The sequence below is a fragment of the Rhincodon typus genome, chromosome 7, assembly GCF_021869965.1.
Source record: "Rhincodon typus isolate 14 chromosome 7, sRhiTyp1.1, whole genome shotgun sequence".
In the NCBI taxonomy this organism is placed as follows: Eukaryota; Metazoa; Chordata; class Chondrichthyes; order Orectolobiformes; family Rhincodontidae; genus Rhincodon; species Rhincodon typus.
This window is the reverse complement of record NC_063338.1, coordinates 28,839,220-28,858,118: the sequence shown is the minus strand read 5'-3', so window position 1 is coordinate 28,858,118 and position 18,899 is coordinate 28,839,220. Positions and strand designations below refer to the sequence as shown.

At 41.9% G+C, this 18,899-nt stretch overlaps 1 protein-coding gene across 5 annotated transcripts in view; it reads right to left on the bottom strand.

Annotated features, from left to right (window-relative positions):
• Window positions 1–18,899, bottom strand: part of hecw2a (HECT, C2 and WW domain containing E3 ubiquitin protein ligase 2a) — a 291,027-nt gene that overhangs the window by 101,126 nt on the left and 171,002 nt on the right. For 4 of the 5 annotated variants that reach the window (XM_048599375.1, XM_048599376.1, XM_048599374.1 and 1 more), the window contains exons 9-13: window positions 15,047–16,471; window positions 14,604–14,699; window positions 10,437–10,587; window positions 5,527–5,639; window positions 2,048–2,175 (exon numbers count right to left, since the gene is read on the bottom strand). In XM_048599375.1, the coding sequence (XP_048455332.1) occupies window positions 2,048–2,175; window positions 5,527–5,639; window positions 10,437–10,587; window positions 14,604–14,699; window positions 15,047–16,471 (1,913 nt within the window). The remainder of the gene's footprint in view (window positions 1–2,047; window positions 2,176–5,526; window positions 5,640–10,436; window positions 10,588–14,603; window positions 14,700–15,046; window positions 16,472–18,899) is intronic. The other variant, XM_048599378.1, reaches the window with a different exon arrangement.

Genomic DNA, 18,899 nt, shown 5'->3' with positions numbered 1-18,899 from the left:
CCAGCTCCACACCTTGTTATCTCAGCATTGTCGTTAGAGTGGACAGCCTCATGGCTGGGAAACAAGGGAGTCTTTGTTGAACACAGGGATGGTGCTCCTGCGTAGTACACCATCCAAATCTACAAACCAGCTGATTTTGAAGGCACATGGTTGGAAGTGTACAAACATTTGATTTATTTGGTTGCCCACACAGCCAGCAACAAGCACAAAGTGTTGCCTCCACATGGGGGCGATCACACACCTCTGGAAGAGGAGGAGGACATTACAGGGAGCAGCATCACAGCATTGCCCCGCACCTTCCAACAATACTAACAATCTCAGTTTCCTTCCACATCGGAGGACTCCTCTCAGGGTACCTCTGATACGCACACTGTTCTCTCACAGCTTTGCAAGTGATACCAGTGTTTTAATTAGTTCTGATGACAGAAGAGACTCCTACACCTAGTTTTTACTCATTCACAGGCTACAGGTGTTGCTGGCTAGGGCAACGTTTATTGCCCATTCCAAAGTGCCCAGAGGCAATTAAGAGTCAATCACATTGCTGCGGGTCTGGAATCACATGTAGTCCAGACTTGGTAAGGATGGCAGATTTCCCTCCTTAAAGGACAATAGTGAATCCCGTGTTTTTTTCTAAAACAACAATCTAGAATGGGTATGGTTGTCATTGGGCTTTTAAATTCAATAAAAAATCTGGAATTAAATTTTGCCATCCGCCAAGACCAGATTCAAACTAATGTCCCTAGAACTTCAGCCTGGGTCTGGATTACTGGTCCAGTGATGCCAACACTTTACCACCAGCTCCCCAAAATAAGAGTCAGAAATTCTTTGATATCTACGCATTCCCGACTTAAAAGATGCCCAGCTGTTTCCAGGATACTAAGCACAGTATGTGCAGGACCTGTGGTCACAAACCAGTTGGACCTTGATGAAATGGAAGCCTTTTCTGTTCATGGAAGCCATTTGCGGACCTCTGGGAGTTTTGATGGCCACTTGCATTCAATTAATCATACTTTGTACCAGTAGGAATTGAACAATGGCCTCAAAACCTGTGTTTCTTTCAGATTGACTGTTTTGGATTAATGCAATATGGATGTATTGGCTGGGTCTCCTAAAGTGGAGGACAATTACCATTTTGAATAACAATGTGCCATAGATTGGGAGATCCCACACATGTAACCAATAGGTCCCTGGAAAGAAAGAGATGCAGGGAAGTCCATTTGCTCTTTCCGTATTAGCTGCTCAATCTCAGAGGACTCCCCTTTTGAGTGAACAATGCCAATGGGAGATGAACATGCTGAGTCACCTGAGGTCACTCACCCAGCTGCTTCCTCCAAACAGCCATTCCCACAGCTTCTCCTTCCCCTTAGGGGCATACAAGCACAAATTGCCAGATGGCACTCTGGCATCCACCCAAATACCTGGCACTCCACCAATACACATACATACACAATCACCCCCGAAAAAAAATAACATACCATGCCTGTGGCTCCTCTGCTTTTGGACAAGGCACCTTGCTTCCCAACAGCCCCCATGTGAAGCCGGAATTTACCTTCCACCTCTTTGCTGCCTTCATTTACCTGATGGGACTCTGACACTCAGCGGTTCCCATGGACTCTGTGACATTCATACAAGGACATAAAATGGCATTCTGCTGTCATCCTAATTGGCTGAATTACCTTTTGGTAGGCTCGAGGTGACCTTTCATCACACTATGTCTTATGTCTCTTGCAAAATCTGAAACTGTTGTGAGGTCATCAGAACACTTTCCTACATAGCAGACCCACAGGCCACCTCCTCAATGCACCTGGGCAATTCTGCCTTATCTGTCACTTTGCTGGATGTTTGGGTGCTCTGATTAATACAAAGGAGCAGCTTAACACCATGTCATCTATACAGATGCTATGGACACTTAGCCCCGCCAACCACACTCAACTCCCTGCTGAGATCGCAGGTGCATTTAAAAGAAAGTTTGCCAATATCAGAATGCAGCTGAAATCAACACTCTAAATAATCAGCATTTCCAAATAAAATAGAATAACCAGCTTACAGGGTTTGAATGTAGCACTGTGAAGAATTCTGGACTGGTGAAGAATTTGACAGGAGGAGACTGCAGCAGTAGATTCATCCGGGAGCGGGAGGCAGAATGAGAGAGTGTGGGCTCTCTTCTGAAATCTGCTGTGATAAAGGGAAAGTCAAAACCTTTTCAACTCCATTGTACGTAACTCTGCAGCCAAAATGAAACAGAATCTCATTTCATCAGGTGATGATCACACAATACACAGCTGTTTTTATACTGTTACACTTTTTAAACAGCAATATCCCATAAATATTCATTGAACAGCTGGGGGTAATGCAAAATATTCCAAATACTTAAGAAAGTACACTACTCTCGTGTTTGATTACACTTTGGTTAATGCAGACAGAAATTAATGGAAAATGGTTTCTGTTTTCATGATTCAATAAAGATAGCGTAACATAACGGTAATCTAAAATGATGAGTCATTCTCAGTTAACCAAGGGTATGATAATATCCTTAAGATTTGGTGCTTCAAATTTAATTTTTGCTAGATTTTTGGAGTTGTTTTATATTCTTCAAGGGGAGGAACATTGATGCTGGGAAGTCAAACATTTCCTACAATTTCTGAAGCTGTGATTTTATAAACTTGTTTCCAATGCCTATGGCAGCCAGTTAGGATTATGTATTCATAAACCTGGCTCTGTTGTGTGAACATCGAAACATCTCATGCCATTCACAGGACTAGCTAAATGTTCCCACACCAGATTACTTCTCCAAATAAGACTGAAAGTCATAGTGTCAAATAATGAGCATTTTTTTCTGTTGGCTCACACCCAGAAAGAACTGGGTTGAGATTGTGCAAAGTCTATAAGATCAAAGAGGACACTTACAATCCACCATTTGTGCTGGAACAATAATAATTATTGGTCCGAATTAAAACTAGATTGAACTTTTTGCTGCCTCATGCAAATGCGAAGCTGAACCGATACAGACTAGAAGGACCCCAGATTCAATCTTCCATCTGTACAAAGTCTGGTGGTCTCTGGCAAGGTAACTACAGAAGCACAAGTATCCTCAATACCACAGGTTAAGACAGGGAGAACTTGATTACTACCCAATATCCACAGTTGAAAATGGCCTTTGGACGAGGACAGCGAAGGGTTTAACAGCGATGTAACTGCAGATGGTGACAGTCTCTCTGGGATAATATAACAGAATAGGCACTGATTCAATCCTAAACTCTCTCCGAATTACTCATTGCTCTTTTGCTGTCATCCCAGGATTGGCTCCCTTCTGACAAGCTCAAAAGCTACCTGTCCAGTTTCCAACAGCTCATCAAGGCACATGATACTGTCTCAATAGAAGTAAGTACCACAATTTACCCATCCTTGTCTCCCACTAATTTCCCCAGCCAGCAGACAACTGGGTGCTAATCTGCCAACCTCCCTATCCAACTTCCTAACCAAAGATGTGCAGGTTAGGTGGATTGCTCATGCTGAGATGTTTGTCGTGTTCGGGAATTTGTAGGCTAGGTGAGTTAGCCTTGATAGATGTGGGGTTACAGGATATGGTAGGGGGCCTAGGTCTGGATGGATGCTCTTTACAGGATCAGTGCAGACCCAATGCACCAAATGGCCTCTGTCCATACTATAGGGATTCTATACTGATTCCGAACATTGCTTTCCCCCGGACTCATTGAGCAAATTCATGACACTCTCTGCATCTCTCTCCAGAATACCGATTCACTTCAGAACATGCACAGCATCATTTGTAAATCTGCAAGATGATTGCGATCACGTCACACAACTTTGACAAAAACTTGATGCAAAATGATAACAACTGGTTCCTAAATATCATTCCCAGCTCACTGCACCAGCCAACCTTCCCAGACTATTGTGGGGCCATTGTAACCAAGTCACAACATGGTTTCTTCCTCTACTTCTCCATCAAGCATCACACAACCTGTTTTCTCTTTTCTTATGAAATCCTTCATTTCTACCACCCTATGCTCTGTTGTTAGATCTCACCAAGATGGCTTCAACCCTCTCCTCCCTCAGCCAGCATGGTGAATGATTTAACACCTTTTGGAATTTAATACAGAAGAGAAGGACAAGAGAAATACTATTCAAGAATGGAGAGAAAAGCAGGGACTACAGGTCAGGAAACTGGAGTGTGAAAATTTATTCACTGTTAATACAGTTGCCCTTGCCTTTGTGGCCTGATGTGAGAACTTCATCACAGCTCAACAAGCCACTTGACTTAGGTCCCTCTTATCTCCAAAGCAACCAAGCCACCCTGGTCATCAGACCACTAATTGGTTCAAGCAGTGACTTTTGGCAAGAACAGACAGTCGGTCAAATGGTCAGTGATTTTCCAATCCCAGCAGCTTCACCAGGAACAGTAGTCACTGCTGGGACTACAGCACTCCCTGAAGGAGGAATGCCATGGATCTAGACTTAAAGGTAAGTCCTGGGCATCACTGGGCTAAGTGAGGCTCCGATGATCGGGTGAGGGTGCGTTCATAAGAGCAAGTGGTGGGGAAACTTTGGGTGAGTAACTGGGAAGGAACGCCCTTGGGTCGGGGGGGGGAGCTTCCATTGGGTACCGGATACCTGACATGAGGGACCACCCCTCAATCCACAAAAAGGCTGCCAAATTTCACTCAACAGGAATTATTAATCCACAAAAGAAAAACATTCCCATCATCCTGCATTGCCTAACTATAGTGTGCTGTTGCTATTAACCTGTAATAGTGATATCTGAAGATTTCATGACAAAAATGATTAGATTTAAAGGTTCAGTCAATGGGCTGGAATTCATTAGAACAGGTTATCTTGAGCGTGTCCGGTTACTGACATCTTTTCAGAGCATCTGGGGCCCTGGTAACCAATAAAACCAACTGTGGATCCCTTTAACTAGTGAATCAGATTTAAGGACAAGAAAACAAGAGAGTGAAAAAGAGTAGGTGAATTTAATATCCAATTCATTGCAGAGAGAAAAGAGGGTTAGAAGGGTTGGATAGAAATGGAGAGACTGACAGATGAAAGAAAAAAATTGAATCTCCAACAAGAATTATTTACTTTAAGAAATCAAGACTGCGTGGTTTTAATTGTTCACTTTCTGGGGCATTAGGTTGATTGACAGTCATTTACAATCAGCATTGTGTACTGCTAATTGAGAGACTTGAAGCAAGCTTTTAGGACAATTCATATTCAAATGCAACAAATTCATAAAACTCATGGCAACAATATGAACAAGGTGGCATTTTTACAAAGCCAATAGCACATCAGTGAAATGTACCATGCAACATGTGGTATATACTGCCATTCTTTCAGCAAATCCTGCCCCATTGTGGTAAATGGGTTACGACTATTCCTTTGTTAGCACTAAAAATATTGATTTTTTAAAAAATAATTGGTTAAACACGGTCAGCCCTTATTTGATTCCACATTATCACATTCTTTATCCATTATTATGTTTTAAACCAAGCATGCATCAATGGATTTTACCTGTACTAAAATGAGGAAAGTGACTTTCATCTCCTGCTCCAGTTTCAATGCTACTGGCTTGGCCAGAATCCTCCGACCTCTCGTTGGTCATTGTTCGACGAATACTCTGATACCTGAAGCAAAAAAAAAACAAAGTTTTTTGTAGTCTTTATATCATGATGATATTTGGACACCTGCTCCTTAAGTTGGCAGCCTGACTTTTCCCCCCCCATTAAACTGAACCACATGAAAGATCAGATTTAAGGAATGAGAATTAAAACACTCAATGATGAGAAAAGACAGTGAAGTAGATTGGGTGAATTCAATACAGAAAGTGGAACAGAAGGATTGGATAGAGATGGAGGGACAATGACCAAGTTGTAACCATATAGCCAGAAATCTCCCTGGTGTCCTTGTGTTGAAGTGGTAGTGCCCCTACCGCTGGACAAGGATATCCAGGTTCAAGTTCTATCTACCGCACAGGAGTATCATAACATGTCTGAGCAGGTTGATTAAAAATGACTTTAAAGAAGCATAAATCCCAAACTCTAATTGCAGTAACAAAGTAAAATTTGGGTATATTTGTAAAAGCTGCATATGGCACCAAGGGACTTACTCACAACTCAAAACACAGATGATAAATACAGGCCTGGATTTATTGCTACACTGGGATCTCACTCCCCTGGTGAATAAGTCAAGGGTGAGTTTATTCCCACTTGGATGGATTGCTACACAGGGGAGTAAGTCCGATTCTAGACTGGCTTAGGAATAGTTTTCAGTTCCCAAGGTAACGGGCCATGGAGCCAGGGTTAGAGGTCAGTGGGTGGGGAAGGGAACAGTTTCAGAACTGCCTGACTGGGAAAGCCCAGGAATGGGAGCTTAGGTAAACAGGTCTGGGGAGGGAAGGAGATCAGAGAGATGGAGGACACAGGAGTGATGGGCTGGGTAGAGTACGTTGGAAGGTGGTAGACAGGGGAATGTTAAGCAGTCCTCCCTACATCACCACAAACAATGTAAGGTGCTTCTTGGACTCTTGCCAGCAGCCTCTCCTGTCACTGATCAAGTTTCAATGGTGGTAGCTTGAGTGTCCTTATGGGGCCAATTGTTGGACGGACAGGCTTCCCACATCTTTCCAGCTGCTGGTAAACTGTGGCATTGACAGGAGGGGAGTAGGGGCAGGCAGTAGGTCCAGTACCCATGGCATGGCACACAACTTCTGCCTCCTTAACACTCCTTTGCCCCACCTCCCAATGGTCTCTACCCAACCCATGTACCCCTGCCATCAACTCACCCTTGGGGCTGCCAGAAACTAAAAGCATGCAAATATTTTTGGAAAAAGGTCAGATTTATTTTGATTCCTTCATACAAATACAATTTTAAAAATCCTATCAAGAGTATCTCATGGTAAGGAGCTAAAAAAAAAAAAAATGGTGTACCATGACCGAGTCACAGCCAACAGACTCAGTAAATAATTTTCCAAAAACAAACCATGAATTTGAATTATATTAGTGCCAGGATGCAGATTGAATCATTGGCTGAGTTCTTCCTTATTGGTTTTAGTTAGACATAATACAGAAAGCCCATTCCCTCAATAGAAACCAGGCTGTTTGGTTCGTTTCCAAAATTTCAGCCTTTTATCCTGAATGGTTTCTTCTAAGTATTAAATTCAGCATTACTATAAGCTGAGCTTGTGTTCCCTAGAATTCCATGACTACCTTTATCTATGCAACATGCAAGCAAATACAACCGAGACTTTATAATGCCTTTCATAGTGGATAACCTTTCCTATATATCTGGCTGCTAGAATTTATTATACGCCACCACATGATTCATTTCCAAACTGTGGGCTGAAGACTTATCCTTACCAGGCAGGGACTAAGATTCCGAGCTAACAAATTGTTTAATTTACACAAGACAGATGACACACAGCAACAGGAACCCATACAGTTTTCTGGCCTCAATGCACAAGCTAAACATGTAACATATTTTCTCTCAAGCATAGACTTCTAAATATAAGCTCATTTCATACTTTGAAGCAAGCCACGCTCTCATTGTGTGTGAGAAACTGGTATGAAACCTGAATCATGCTTAGTTTATCAGTCACAGAATGGAAACACCAGTGGCTGACCAAAGGGGCCCCATAGAGTCCTCATAAAATGAATGCTCCCACTTCTCAAAGATATCGCACAAAACTAATAATCAAAGCGGAAGTTATATTGAACTCAAAATATTAATTTGTTTCTCTCTTCACAGATACTGCCGGACCTGTTGAGTTTCTCCAGCACTTTGGTTTTTATTTCAGGTCTCCAGTGTCTGCAGTACTGTGCATTTAACATCAATCAAACTTACCATTCTAAACAGCAGCCCGATGCCAGTCTCTGCCAAGTTAGCTCAAATCAATGCAAAAAAAAAGCACATCTAGTAGACAGCAAAGAGGCTATCTAATCTATTTGTTAAACAGTCGTTTGTGTAGATTAATATCTCAGCAGCAAAGTTTCACAACATGCTTTTGATAGAATAGTGCATCTAAAGTGACCCCATTTGTTGCTAAAATGTGTGAAAATTGTCCCCAGTTTGCAGAGAGTAATTAACACAGACTGGTCCACAACTGGATACACTGTTTTAGCCACTTACATAATGATTCTATCCACAAAAGATCCACAAAGAGAATTGCTTATAAATAAAAAGACTGTGATTATTGTGAACACCAACCAACAGGTAGAGCAATGAGCACATACAATTGGGTACACATTGCTGCAGTGAGATGTCACGACCCAGACACTGAACAGCAGCAGCTGCCCGTCACAAATATGGCGCAACCAATAGAATCACAGTCATTAAACTCACTGGGATCTTGGCTAATCGATGCTTCTAATTGTCCTGAGCAGCCTTTTCCTCACCCTCGCAGGAACGAGTTGGCATAAGCGGCTGGCAGGGAGTGCAAGGAGCAGCTGTGGCAATCCAGGTGATTGGTAGACTCTTCAAAAAACTAAAAAAGGTACAGCAGTCTGTGCATGCACTGGTGCTGATGTCACTGCATGTGGAATCCTGAATCCTAAGCAGCTGCTGATGTCACCAGGCCCATCCCCACACGCACCAACCACCATTTTGGCATTGACAGTAATTGCTCCAAAGATAAAAGATGCATCACCTAAAACGTCAAAGCTTGGTCCAGTCCCTGCTACTAGCATCGGTCCAGAGGGCCCATTAATCCAGCCTATTTTAGACACTGCTACCACGACCTCAGCCAAATTCCAATGTAAGCCTTCTAATCTCAACAGGAACTGCAGAGGTCTCAGCCGACCCTTTGACCTGATTAGAGGCAAAAAAAACAGCAGATGCTGCCTGGCCTGCTGTGTTCTTTCAGCCTCCTGTTTGTCGACCCTTTAACCTTGTTGGTGTGTGGCTTTGACCTGGATCAGTCTGATGCTACTCAATCCAGGAGATTGCTTCCCCTCCCCCCACCAAAGTGACTGTGCTCCCACAGATAATGGGTTAGAAATACCAGTCACCACACTACCAGAAGGATGGGGAGGCTTTGGAGAGGGTACAGAAAAGATTTACCAGGATGTTATTTGGTTTCATATGTATGACGGGAGATCGGAAAAACTTGGTTTGTTTTCCCTTGAACATCAGAGGTCGAGGGGCAACCTGATAGAGGTTAACAAAATTATGAGAGGTATAGCGAGAGCATGGATATTTGGAGTCTTTTTCCCAGGGTAGAAATGTCAATTACTAGGGGACATAGGTTTAAGGTAAAAAGGGAAAGTTTAAGGGAGATGTGAGAGGCAAGTTTTTTTTAAGACATAGAGGGTGCTAAGTACCTGGAATGCACTGCCAGAGGAGGTGGTAGAGCAGATACAATACGAATGTTTAAGAGAGATCTTGACAGATATATGAATAGGCAGGGAATAGAGGGATACGGACTGCGTACAGGCAAAAGGTTTTTAGTTTAGAAAAGCGTCGTGTATGGTGCAGGCTTGGTGGGCCGAAGGGTCTGTTGCTGTGCTGTACTGTTCTTTGTTCTAAATGGGAGAACAAAATGAACAGGAAGAAGAAGAGAGGAAAGGAAGCCGTGGAGTAAGGCATAGAAAGAAAGATGAGAGAGTGAAGAGAGGAGCATAAGAGAACAAGAGTAAAAGGAGCAAGAAGGGTGGAGGGAAAAAAAGCACAGAAGTCAGGCAGGAGAGAAGACAGCGGTACATTTAAAACCTCATGAAATGAAATTTTAGACACGCTGTTTATGGTCTCTTGGCTGTTGTTATTAAAGTGGACAAAATCACCCGAACCGAATTGCTAGATGATATTTGCATAGTCTTTCTCAATGTCTGCCTAGAGTCAGCCACAGACCTTTGCCATTTGCAGCCAAGTTACAACTTAGAAATGGAATTGCTAGTGGTTAGCAATGTCAACACTGTACCAACTATTGTCTCATTCACAGCCATCACAGCAATATCAGCTATTGTAATAAAAGCAGGAAGTGCTGGAGAGAAAAGGCAAGTATGCAACTCGATGCAATCCTTTGTTTTGAAGATAAAGTTGAGCATTGTTTAAGTCTGTGGAAATGAGATATCCCTAGACTAAAATCACGATAAATTAGAACTGCCAGATTGTTTGACTGATTTCAAATGTTATGCACCATATTTTTCTTAATTAAAAAATTGCTGCTGTGAGGTGGCCTTTGACAGTGCATTACTTGCATATAATACCAGCATTCTATGTCCCCACACATACTGTGATGCTGCAGTTCAGCATTTCACTTAAATCATATCGTGTTACTGGTCACTATTTCCAGATCAACAACAGTGAACCCAGTTGTTTTGCCTCACGGTTAGTTTGACAGTCTGACAATCCAGCTATCAGAAGAGACTGCACTGATTAACCAATAAGCAACAGTTGAGTTAAATTAGATTTAGATGGCTTTCCTTTACCTTCGATTAAGTTGCTCCATCTGTTGGATTGAATTGGAACGTTGAACAATTTGTTGACAGGCTGGGGTTGTGGGTCTTTGCCAAGTAGTTGTCCTGTTCACATGGTCTACGTAAAAGATTCGACCATGACTATCAATCCGAGCTTCCCAATCTACAGTATTTTTTTAAAAAAATCAAATAAATCGAGAAGCAGAGTTGAGGGAGTCAGAATATGCCACATAAGTTATTACATACTGCTAAAACTAACTGGAAGACTTTATCTTGTGCCAGCCAAATTTAAACACTTGAGTGTATAACACTAAATTATACGATAACAAAGGTGCAAAATATAATATTTTTGAAAATAAAATTAATACTGTATTGCTGCTGTACTAGTTTGTTTTGTTTTAGCTCAGCCATTTTCAGAGAACTGATTAAATGATGATTTATTTATTGTCACTTGCATTTCACAGTGAATAATACAGCAAATTATAGTGAAAAGCTTCAACAGTCACCAATGTTCGGCACCGTTTTGAATAGTTTAAGAATAAAAAGATGTAACTGAAAGAGAATCTATTTTCATTCCTCTGCCTTCACCATGAGTCCTGAGTTGGCTCAGCAGTGACACCTGAACCGCCACCTCTCCCCCACCCTCTCACTGCCCCCTGCGCCAGCCCCATCAATGTAGGAGTTGCCACTCTTTAGGCACCATCTGTACATTTCTAAAATATTTTGTGAAGTCACTAGAATGTTGCAAAACCTGGCCTTCCTACAAAATGGTTGAAAGATTTATAATGGTCCCTAGGGAAGACTATCATATATTCAGAACATCAGCTAATTTTACTTCAACACATAGTCAAATGCATCTGCGATCTGTTTTCACCTCAATATATACTCTCTGATGTCGCATGACTGGTTTCCACTCTACCCCACTAGAATTCTGAACGATACACGAGAAAGATTCTACCTCCTTATGCAGTATGTTTTATATAAATCTTCTTGAAAATCTTACAATCCCCCCTTTGGCCACTGCCCCCTTATTTGCCTCCATAACCAAACCTTTGTTTCAACATTGCAGTGATGTGCTCAGCCAGGTTCTTGATAAATATCTTGACTAAGAATATCATTTTATATTGAGCCTGTTTTGAAGGGAATCATGAGCCAGGACTGAGAGGGGCTTTGAGACCAAATTGACCTGATCATTGATGGTGCTGCATTAAGAACTTAGGTACTCCCCAACTAGAATAGCAAGAAAATTTGAGGGCCAGTGACAAACAAACTGTCCCATATGAGGGAAGTGTCACATGAAAGGAGGCTTCAGAAGGAAACTCAATTCATAACTTACCAAAGTTTTGAAAATGCTAACAAGCAGGAAGAATTCAATGTTGAGCTTCATGTCTTGGTCACACATTTGTTTTGTAAAATATTGACCCAACATCCATAGTTCCACCACACCCCTTGCAACCCATTATGTTGTGGTAGTAAAATGGTGACCTCTTGAGAAGTCAAGATTAACATGTTTACAAAAGTTAGAAATGAGAAGCAAATTAACTAAGGTGGAAACAGTGCCTATCTTAATATGCAGCATTTTTAACAAATAAAAATCAATTCCTCTTCTGTGACTTCATGAGAACATCAAAAACAATTGCAATTGTAATTGCAATTTAACAAGGGCATTATTCCAGAGATATCTTCCCATCAACTTTCTATCGCACTTTTTTTTCTAAGTAATGGAATTCCATGCTAGGATATGGTTCAAGAGATTACCTGATCTTATATTTCATTCACATACTCATTCAACAAACTACAATCAACAATTTGCATTCATACAGCACTTTGAACACAGTAAAAAAGATCTCAAGGTGTTTCTAACATAATGGACCCTGACTGTCAGTGATCCATTCAACTATAACCCACCGTTATCAATTAACACAGAACAGTAGCTTCAAAATAACAGGCAGAATTGGTAAAGTTGTGTAATTTTCTACTTTTACAATGAAGAGGGTAAGCCCAACTAAACTCCATAAATGCTGTAACTGAGAGTAGAGAGACATTTTTACGTAAAGGGTACATGGCTTGTCAAAACAAATAGAAGGGTAGAATTTCCACATATTCCCAAATCATGTGGGGAATAATTTCTGTGGAAAACTGAAATAACTGCACTGTGACCAGCCAGCTCAGAGTCAGTCCCTGAAATCAAGGGACTCTGAATCTCCTGTTTATATCTGTCAGCTCGGGCTCCCTAACTGGCCAAGGTTAATAACCCCAATCAAGGATCTCATTGTCAATAAGATCCACCTGGTTCCAATCACAACATCCCCCACATCCCCAAGTCCAGGAACGTAGGCCTAGTCTTTCTCTTGTAGTTTCTCCTGGTCATTTTCACCACAGGTCCGGATCTTCGGACTCAGACTCGGACACGGGCAGCTGGTATCTGACCATAGCCTGTCTCTTGTGTCCTCCTCTTCTTCTGGTGGTAATGGTATCGAGGCTGCATCCATCTCAGACTCTGAGGTCTGCTCGACACTAGACGGAGGGGGAGAACCTATGGTTTCTGACAGACCCTCTGGCTGTTCTCGGGGAACCAGGAATGTTTTGCTCCTGCCCCATTTGCGAGGTAGCAGTTTTCAGGTGAGCCACATGTACTGTATCACCTACCCAAAAGGGATTTGACTTCACATCAGCCTCGCCTTGTACCCATACAGGGCCATTTCTGTGGTTTCAGCACCAAACTTCACCCCCCGAAGTAAATTGTCTCTCTTGCTTAGACACGGTATGCGGCCGCCATTAGCGTTCCTGCTGCCATTTCACCTTCCCCCCGACAAGGACGGGGAATATCAGGTTTCACAATCGCTATGACCTGTGCTGCCCATTCTAAAACTGCACTGGTTTGATGATTCCTTCATTTTCCAGCCTCCTGATTTCCACCTCTACTTTTGCCAGCAAAATGAATGACACCGGATGGGCCTTGCAAAAATCATAGAATTGCTTCCTGGTCAACAGGTAACGTCGACTTGGCCCCTTTGATAGTCCCAGGCCTTTCCTGAAATACTCCAGGGTTTTTCACATGGACTTCACTGAAGAAGCTATTTTGTAATCAAAAAATGTTGAGCATCCAGATGAATCTTTCTCAACCAATTCCACCCAATAGGCTTTGGCCTGAGCCTTTCACTACCATCAGTGGTAAATGCACCAACTGCTTCTCATACGAGACTGGAACTAATGTCATACCCTTATCTGCAACGGGTTCCCAGTGTATGTTCTCAGTCTGGCTGAGGTTCTGTGCAAACTAAAGGATTGCAGTCCCAAGCAAATCTTGTTAAAGACAGGTTCTGCAACCACTGACACAGCTGCACCAGTAATGACCTCCATGAGAACCAGGTGACAATTTAACCAAACATTATTTTTAACTGGGTCTGATTTAGATGTTGCTAAGCAATTTATTTGTTCCAACCCACATGCAGGTGTACTTTGCAGGGTGTGCACTCTCCTGGATACTGGCCTATGCATTTTCTTACTCAAGTCAGGCCTGTAGGAGTCCTTTGCTGTCTCAGGCCTACATAATGGCTGCAATTACAATGGCTTGCCAGCCCAGATCCTGAAGAACTTCTTAGCCATTTGGCTGAGGCTCAGTTTTGTTGTGGGGTTGTGCTGTGGGCTGGTCTCGGTTCTGTCCGCTCAGGGTATGCCCTGTCTGAAGCTCTGCAATTGCTTACATTCAAGTGGCGTTCCCCAATCTCAGTCAGACAGGTGAGGGTGTCCACTTTCATTGGGATGCCCTGTAGCTCCAATGCTCCACTTGCCTCATTTTCTAAAGACAGAGCCAGTTGTAGTACCTGTTTGAAGTCCAGGTGGCCTTCAGCTAGTAGGTGCTTTTGCATGGTTACATCATTAATCCCACCCTCATCACCACCAAAATACCTACATTGTAGTCAGTCCCTGAAGTGAGGTGACTCTGAATCCCCTGCTTATATCTGTCAGCCAGAGCTCCCTTATTGGCCCAGGTTAACGACCCCAATCAAGGATCTCAGTCAATAGGATCCACCTGGTTCCAATCACCACAAAGACCTGCTTCTGGCACATCTCCAAAATTTCCACAAATCTTCCAAATTTAACATGGACAATGAGGAGAATTTTTAGGGGGAAGACTTGTAAAGTATCTATTATGAGCAAATTTGATAGACTTACTTGGTGGTAGTGGTTCGTCAATACGCTGATAACGGGTAACGTCCTGCCGCACTGAGGGTAAGGATCTCAAAGGCTGGTGGGAACTTGATGAGCAATCTGGCCAAAAATGTTTTAAAATCATAAAAATGTTTCATAATGCAATTTGGAACAGAAAAAAGTGACTTTTATGAAATTAATCAATATTTTAATACATATTAAGCTGCCACGCTCCTGAATAGTTTCCAATGCAAAGTGTCCACATAGGTTCTCCTTCGTTTCTTTTCTATACATTCAAGTTAAGGATACAAGTAGAATAATATTTTTGTCTAGAGTAGTTCATTGTATTTGCTTTTTCTTGACATGCTACTTAATTTTTTCTACTTTGCTAATTGAATAACTTGCTTCAAATTATAGGAATGTTAGGAATGCAACTGTATGACATTAAAGTTTTCTTTTAAACTTACCTGGATTATCACCTTCAGTCCCTGCTATTGCTTCACTTGTCTCCACTGGAGTTGCTTGAGCAGACCTAGTATCTTCTTCCTGTGTTAGATCACCAGCTGTTGCCTGCAGACTCCTTCTCCTCTGCCAAATTTCTTCTGTTTCGGATGCGGGCTCCTGCTGCTGTACCTCACTGGTACTTTCAGTTTCTTCACTCACTGGAACATCTGTAATACCTTCCGAATCTTGGGTTTTTGCACGAACATCAGCCACTGTATCGGTTGGACAGACACCATCTTCCTCATCCTGCGAAGAGAATGCCGGAGTTTCTGAGAACCTGGCACTTTCAAAAGAGGAAAATCGTGTGGTGCTTTCTACAGATGAAGACACCCTTGTCGTGTTGCCACTTCCATTGCACGAGCTGTCAGCACCTTCCGCATCGCTCTCCCCCTCGGGCCTAGTGCTGGCCTCACTAACACTCTCCGTACGGGTTGTGTCACTTTGTTCATTCTCTGAAGACAGTTGGGATCGTTCTGATGCTTGATCCACTGATTCCGTTTGGGTGAGCAATCTCTCTGCACTGACTTCAGCATCAGCTGCTTGACCAACAATCGTCCTGGAAGCTTCTGGAATTGGTTCATTTTCTTGGCAGGCACTGCTTACAATATTATCATTCCCCTGTAATTCGTGGCTGTCCTGATCTCCTTCTTCCTCTCCAACCTGTGCTACTGAAGAAAGGCTGCATAGCAACTGATGAAGATTGTCATAGTGAGAGTCTGATAACTGTTCATGTGCCGTATCTGAGGTTACCTCTCGAGTTTCTATTAGATTTATCTGGGAGTCGGAAGACTCTCTCAAATGAAGTTGGCCACCATTTCTGTTTTGCTGACTCACCAGGTCTTCATCACCAATTTCATCAGAAGGACATTTAAATTGTATGCCATTTTCTTCACTTTCTCTTGATAACTCGAACCCACAAGGCAATTCTTGGGAGACATCATGATCTTCTTCATCGGAATCTATATGAAGCATTGCATTCAATCTAGTGTCTGTTGGAAAACTGCTTCTCAGTTTGGGAGAAGCTCCAACTTGATGCAAGTGGGCTTCTGCCAAACTTGACTTGGTGTTTTCATTATCAACTGTATCAAGATAATCATTCAGTGATTCTTGGCGATAGGTTGGAAGTCTTGCTGGGGATGGCCTTGCTACTGAAGTTTCACCATGTACTGGATATTTACTCTCAATGCTCCCAGTTTCACGGGTTGCACTTGGAATGTGCACTGCCCCACTTCCATTCTGTATAGATCCATTCACAAAAACTTGCATCTGGTCAGGATGTACTGCTGATACTAATGGATCTGGCATATCTTCATCATCAGATGGACTGCCCAAGTCTCCATTTACGGCATTTGCTCCAAGATAAGCACCCAACATCTCAGGAGAAGCATCTAATAAAAACAATGTACAAGCTTCATTTAGTATACAATAAAAAAAACTTAATTTACTGTCAAAGTTGTCATACCCTATTCTGGGCCATCATATTAGCGCTGTCTATTATAGATGTAGAATAAGGTCAGATAACTACAGCATCTCTTTGGATTTTCCAAACAGAATTATCACCACAAGACTACACAGAAAAGCAAGTGAACGCAAATGATTTTTTTCCCAAAAGACTTTGTTTGAGGCACAACCTCACACTACTACTCCTTAAGTCATCCAAGAATCCATATAAAGCTTGGTTCTAGTCATTACATGATATTATAGAAATTGCATGCTAGCTCTCTGTAGAGCAATCCAGTCACTCTAATAATCCATTCCCCTCTACCCATAGCACTGTACATCCAATTTCACTGTAGCATCATCCAAAATGTCTTTCCACTTCATCTCCTGTGGACAGCTTGTCCCAGGCCAGTACTTTTGGTAGTGTAAAAAGGTACTTCTTCACATTCCCACTCTATCTCTTGCTTAAAATCTTAAAACTGTGTCCCCTAGTTCTTGCCTGATCAGCTAATGGAAAAAGCTTTTCGTTACTTTATGTAACCTGTCATAATCTTGCACAGCTCTATCCGATCTCTCCTGAAACTCTTTTATTCCAAGGAGAACAATCCAACTTCTACACTCTACATACCTAAAATCTCTCACCATGGAACTAAGGCCCTCTCAAGGACATTCAAATCCTTCCTAAAGTGTGTTGGCCAGAACTAGTCAATATACTTTAGTATAAAGCTCTAGTTAGGCTATAAAAGGATCGGCATCACTTCCCTGCTTTTGTACTTATTTCCTCTTCAGAATCCTCTTTTCCTGTGGATGGCTCTTTCCTGGAATGTACAATCCAGAAAACTCTCAGCCTCCATGATTAATTAAATGACCTAGTACACATTTTTCTATTCATTCACATGGTGAGGGCATTGTTGGCTAGGCCAGCATTTATTGTCCATCCCTAATTGCCCATTGGGTAGTTAAGAGTCAACCACACTGCTATGGGTCTGGAGTCACATGTAGGCCAGACCAGGTAAGGATGGCAGTTTCCTTCTCGAAAGGACATTAGTGAACCAGGTGTGTTTTTCCCTGATAATCGACAATGGGTTCATTATCATCGTTAAACACTTAATTCCAGATTTTTATTGAATTCAAATTCCACCATCTGCTGTAGTGGGATTCGATCCTGGCTCCCCAAAACATAGCCTAGGTCTCTGGATTAACAGTTCAGTTATAATGCCACTCGGCCGTCGCCTCCTTGTATTAAGTTGAATACTATAATGTAATATTTATAACAGCAATTCTAAAAAATGTTGTAATTGGGGAAGACAACAGACTCCAGTGACAGATCTGACCCTCTTGACAGTCAAGGTCCAGTAGGCCTGAATTTGTAGACAGATACAGGAACTGTGCAAGAGTTTACCTTTCTTATACTGTCCCTCTATCACACAACAGAAACAGACCAATAAGATGCTTTATATGTTAAGTAGGCCTCAAAATACAAAAAAAAAGTTGAGTACAAGATCTCCCAATTATTTCATACCTTTAATTTTCTTCAATAGCTGTGCATTATTAATGTCATTTTAATGAAGCATCTACCCAAGTGACTCTAAAACTTGAGTTTTCACAATGATGGAGACGATCTGTGGCCTACCCAACGTGGTTCTGAATTCCAGAGTCCTTCCCTTGAATCCTGAATGCACTACATTCACTGGACAAGGAATGGGGTCAGGGTGTGGTTTGCACATCTGTGTTCATCAAGGCAACTGTGCATGTAAGAGTACAGCTACTTTCTGTCAGGCCCGATTTCGCAAGTGAGATTCCAAAATGCAACTTTCATTTTCAGGAGGAAATCTAAACTTACAGGAGTTCTTTGAGGAGGTAAAGTATCCTTTTGCAAAAATAAGGTACATTTTTGGATAAGTGCAGAGACTCCTTTGTGAGAGACAAGATGCTCTTTGAGAGAAGTCAAGTGCCCTTGTGATTGTTAGAAAAAGACTTGAAGGTGCTTAAACACTGGAATTATCAAGCTGTCAAGGCATTTAAATTCTCCTTGGAACAGTCAAGCTACCACATTAATTACATTTCCTGGCCTTAATTGTGTTTTTAAAAAAAAAGTCTGCAATTAACAACATTCAGAACTTGCCATATCACTCTATCTGTCGATGGGGGGGTTTATGAATATAAATGCTTACTTTTATAAGGGATTTAGTTGAAGGAATTTAAATGTATTGAATGGGTTTCATCAATTAGAGTTGTATTTAAATAGTGAACTCATCAATATAAACTTTTAATTTTATTTTATTTCATCTCAGCGTAGTTTCTGAGGTCTGCCTATAGTGCATACTGGGACAACAAGGTGCAGGGCTGGATGAACACAGCAGGCCAAGCAGCATC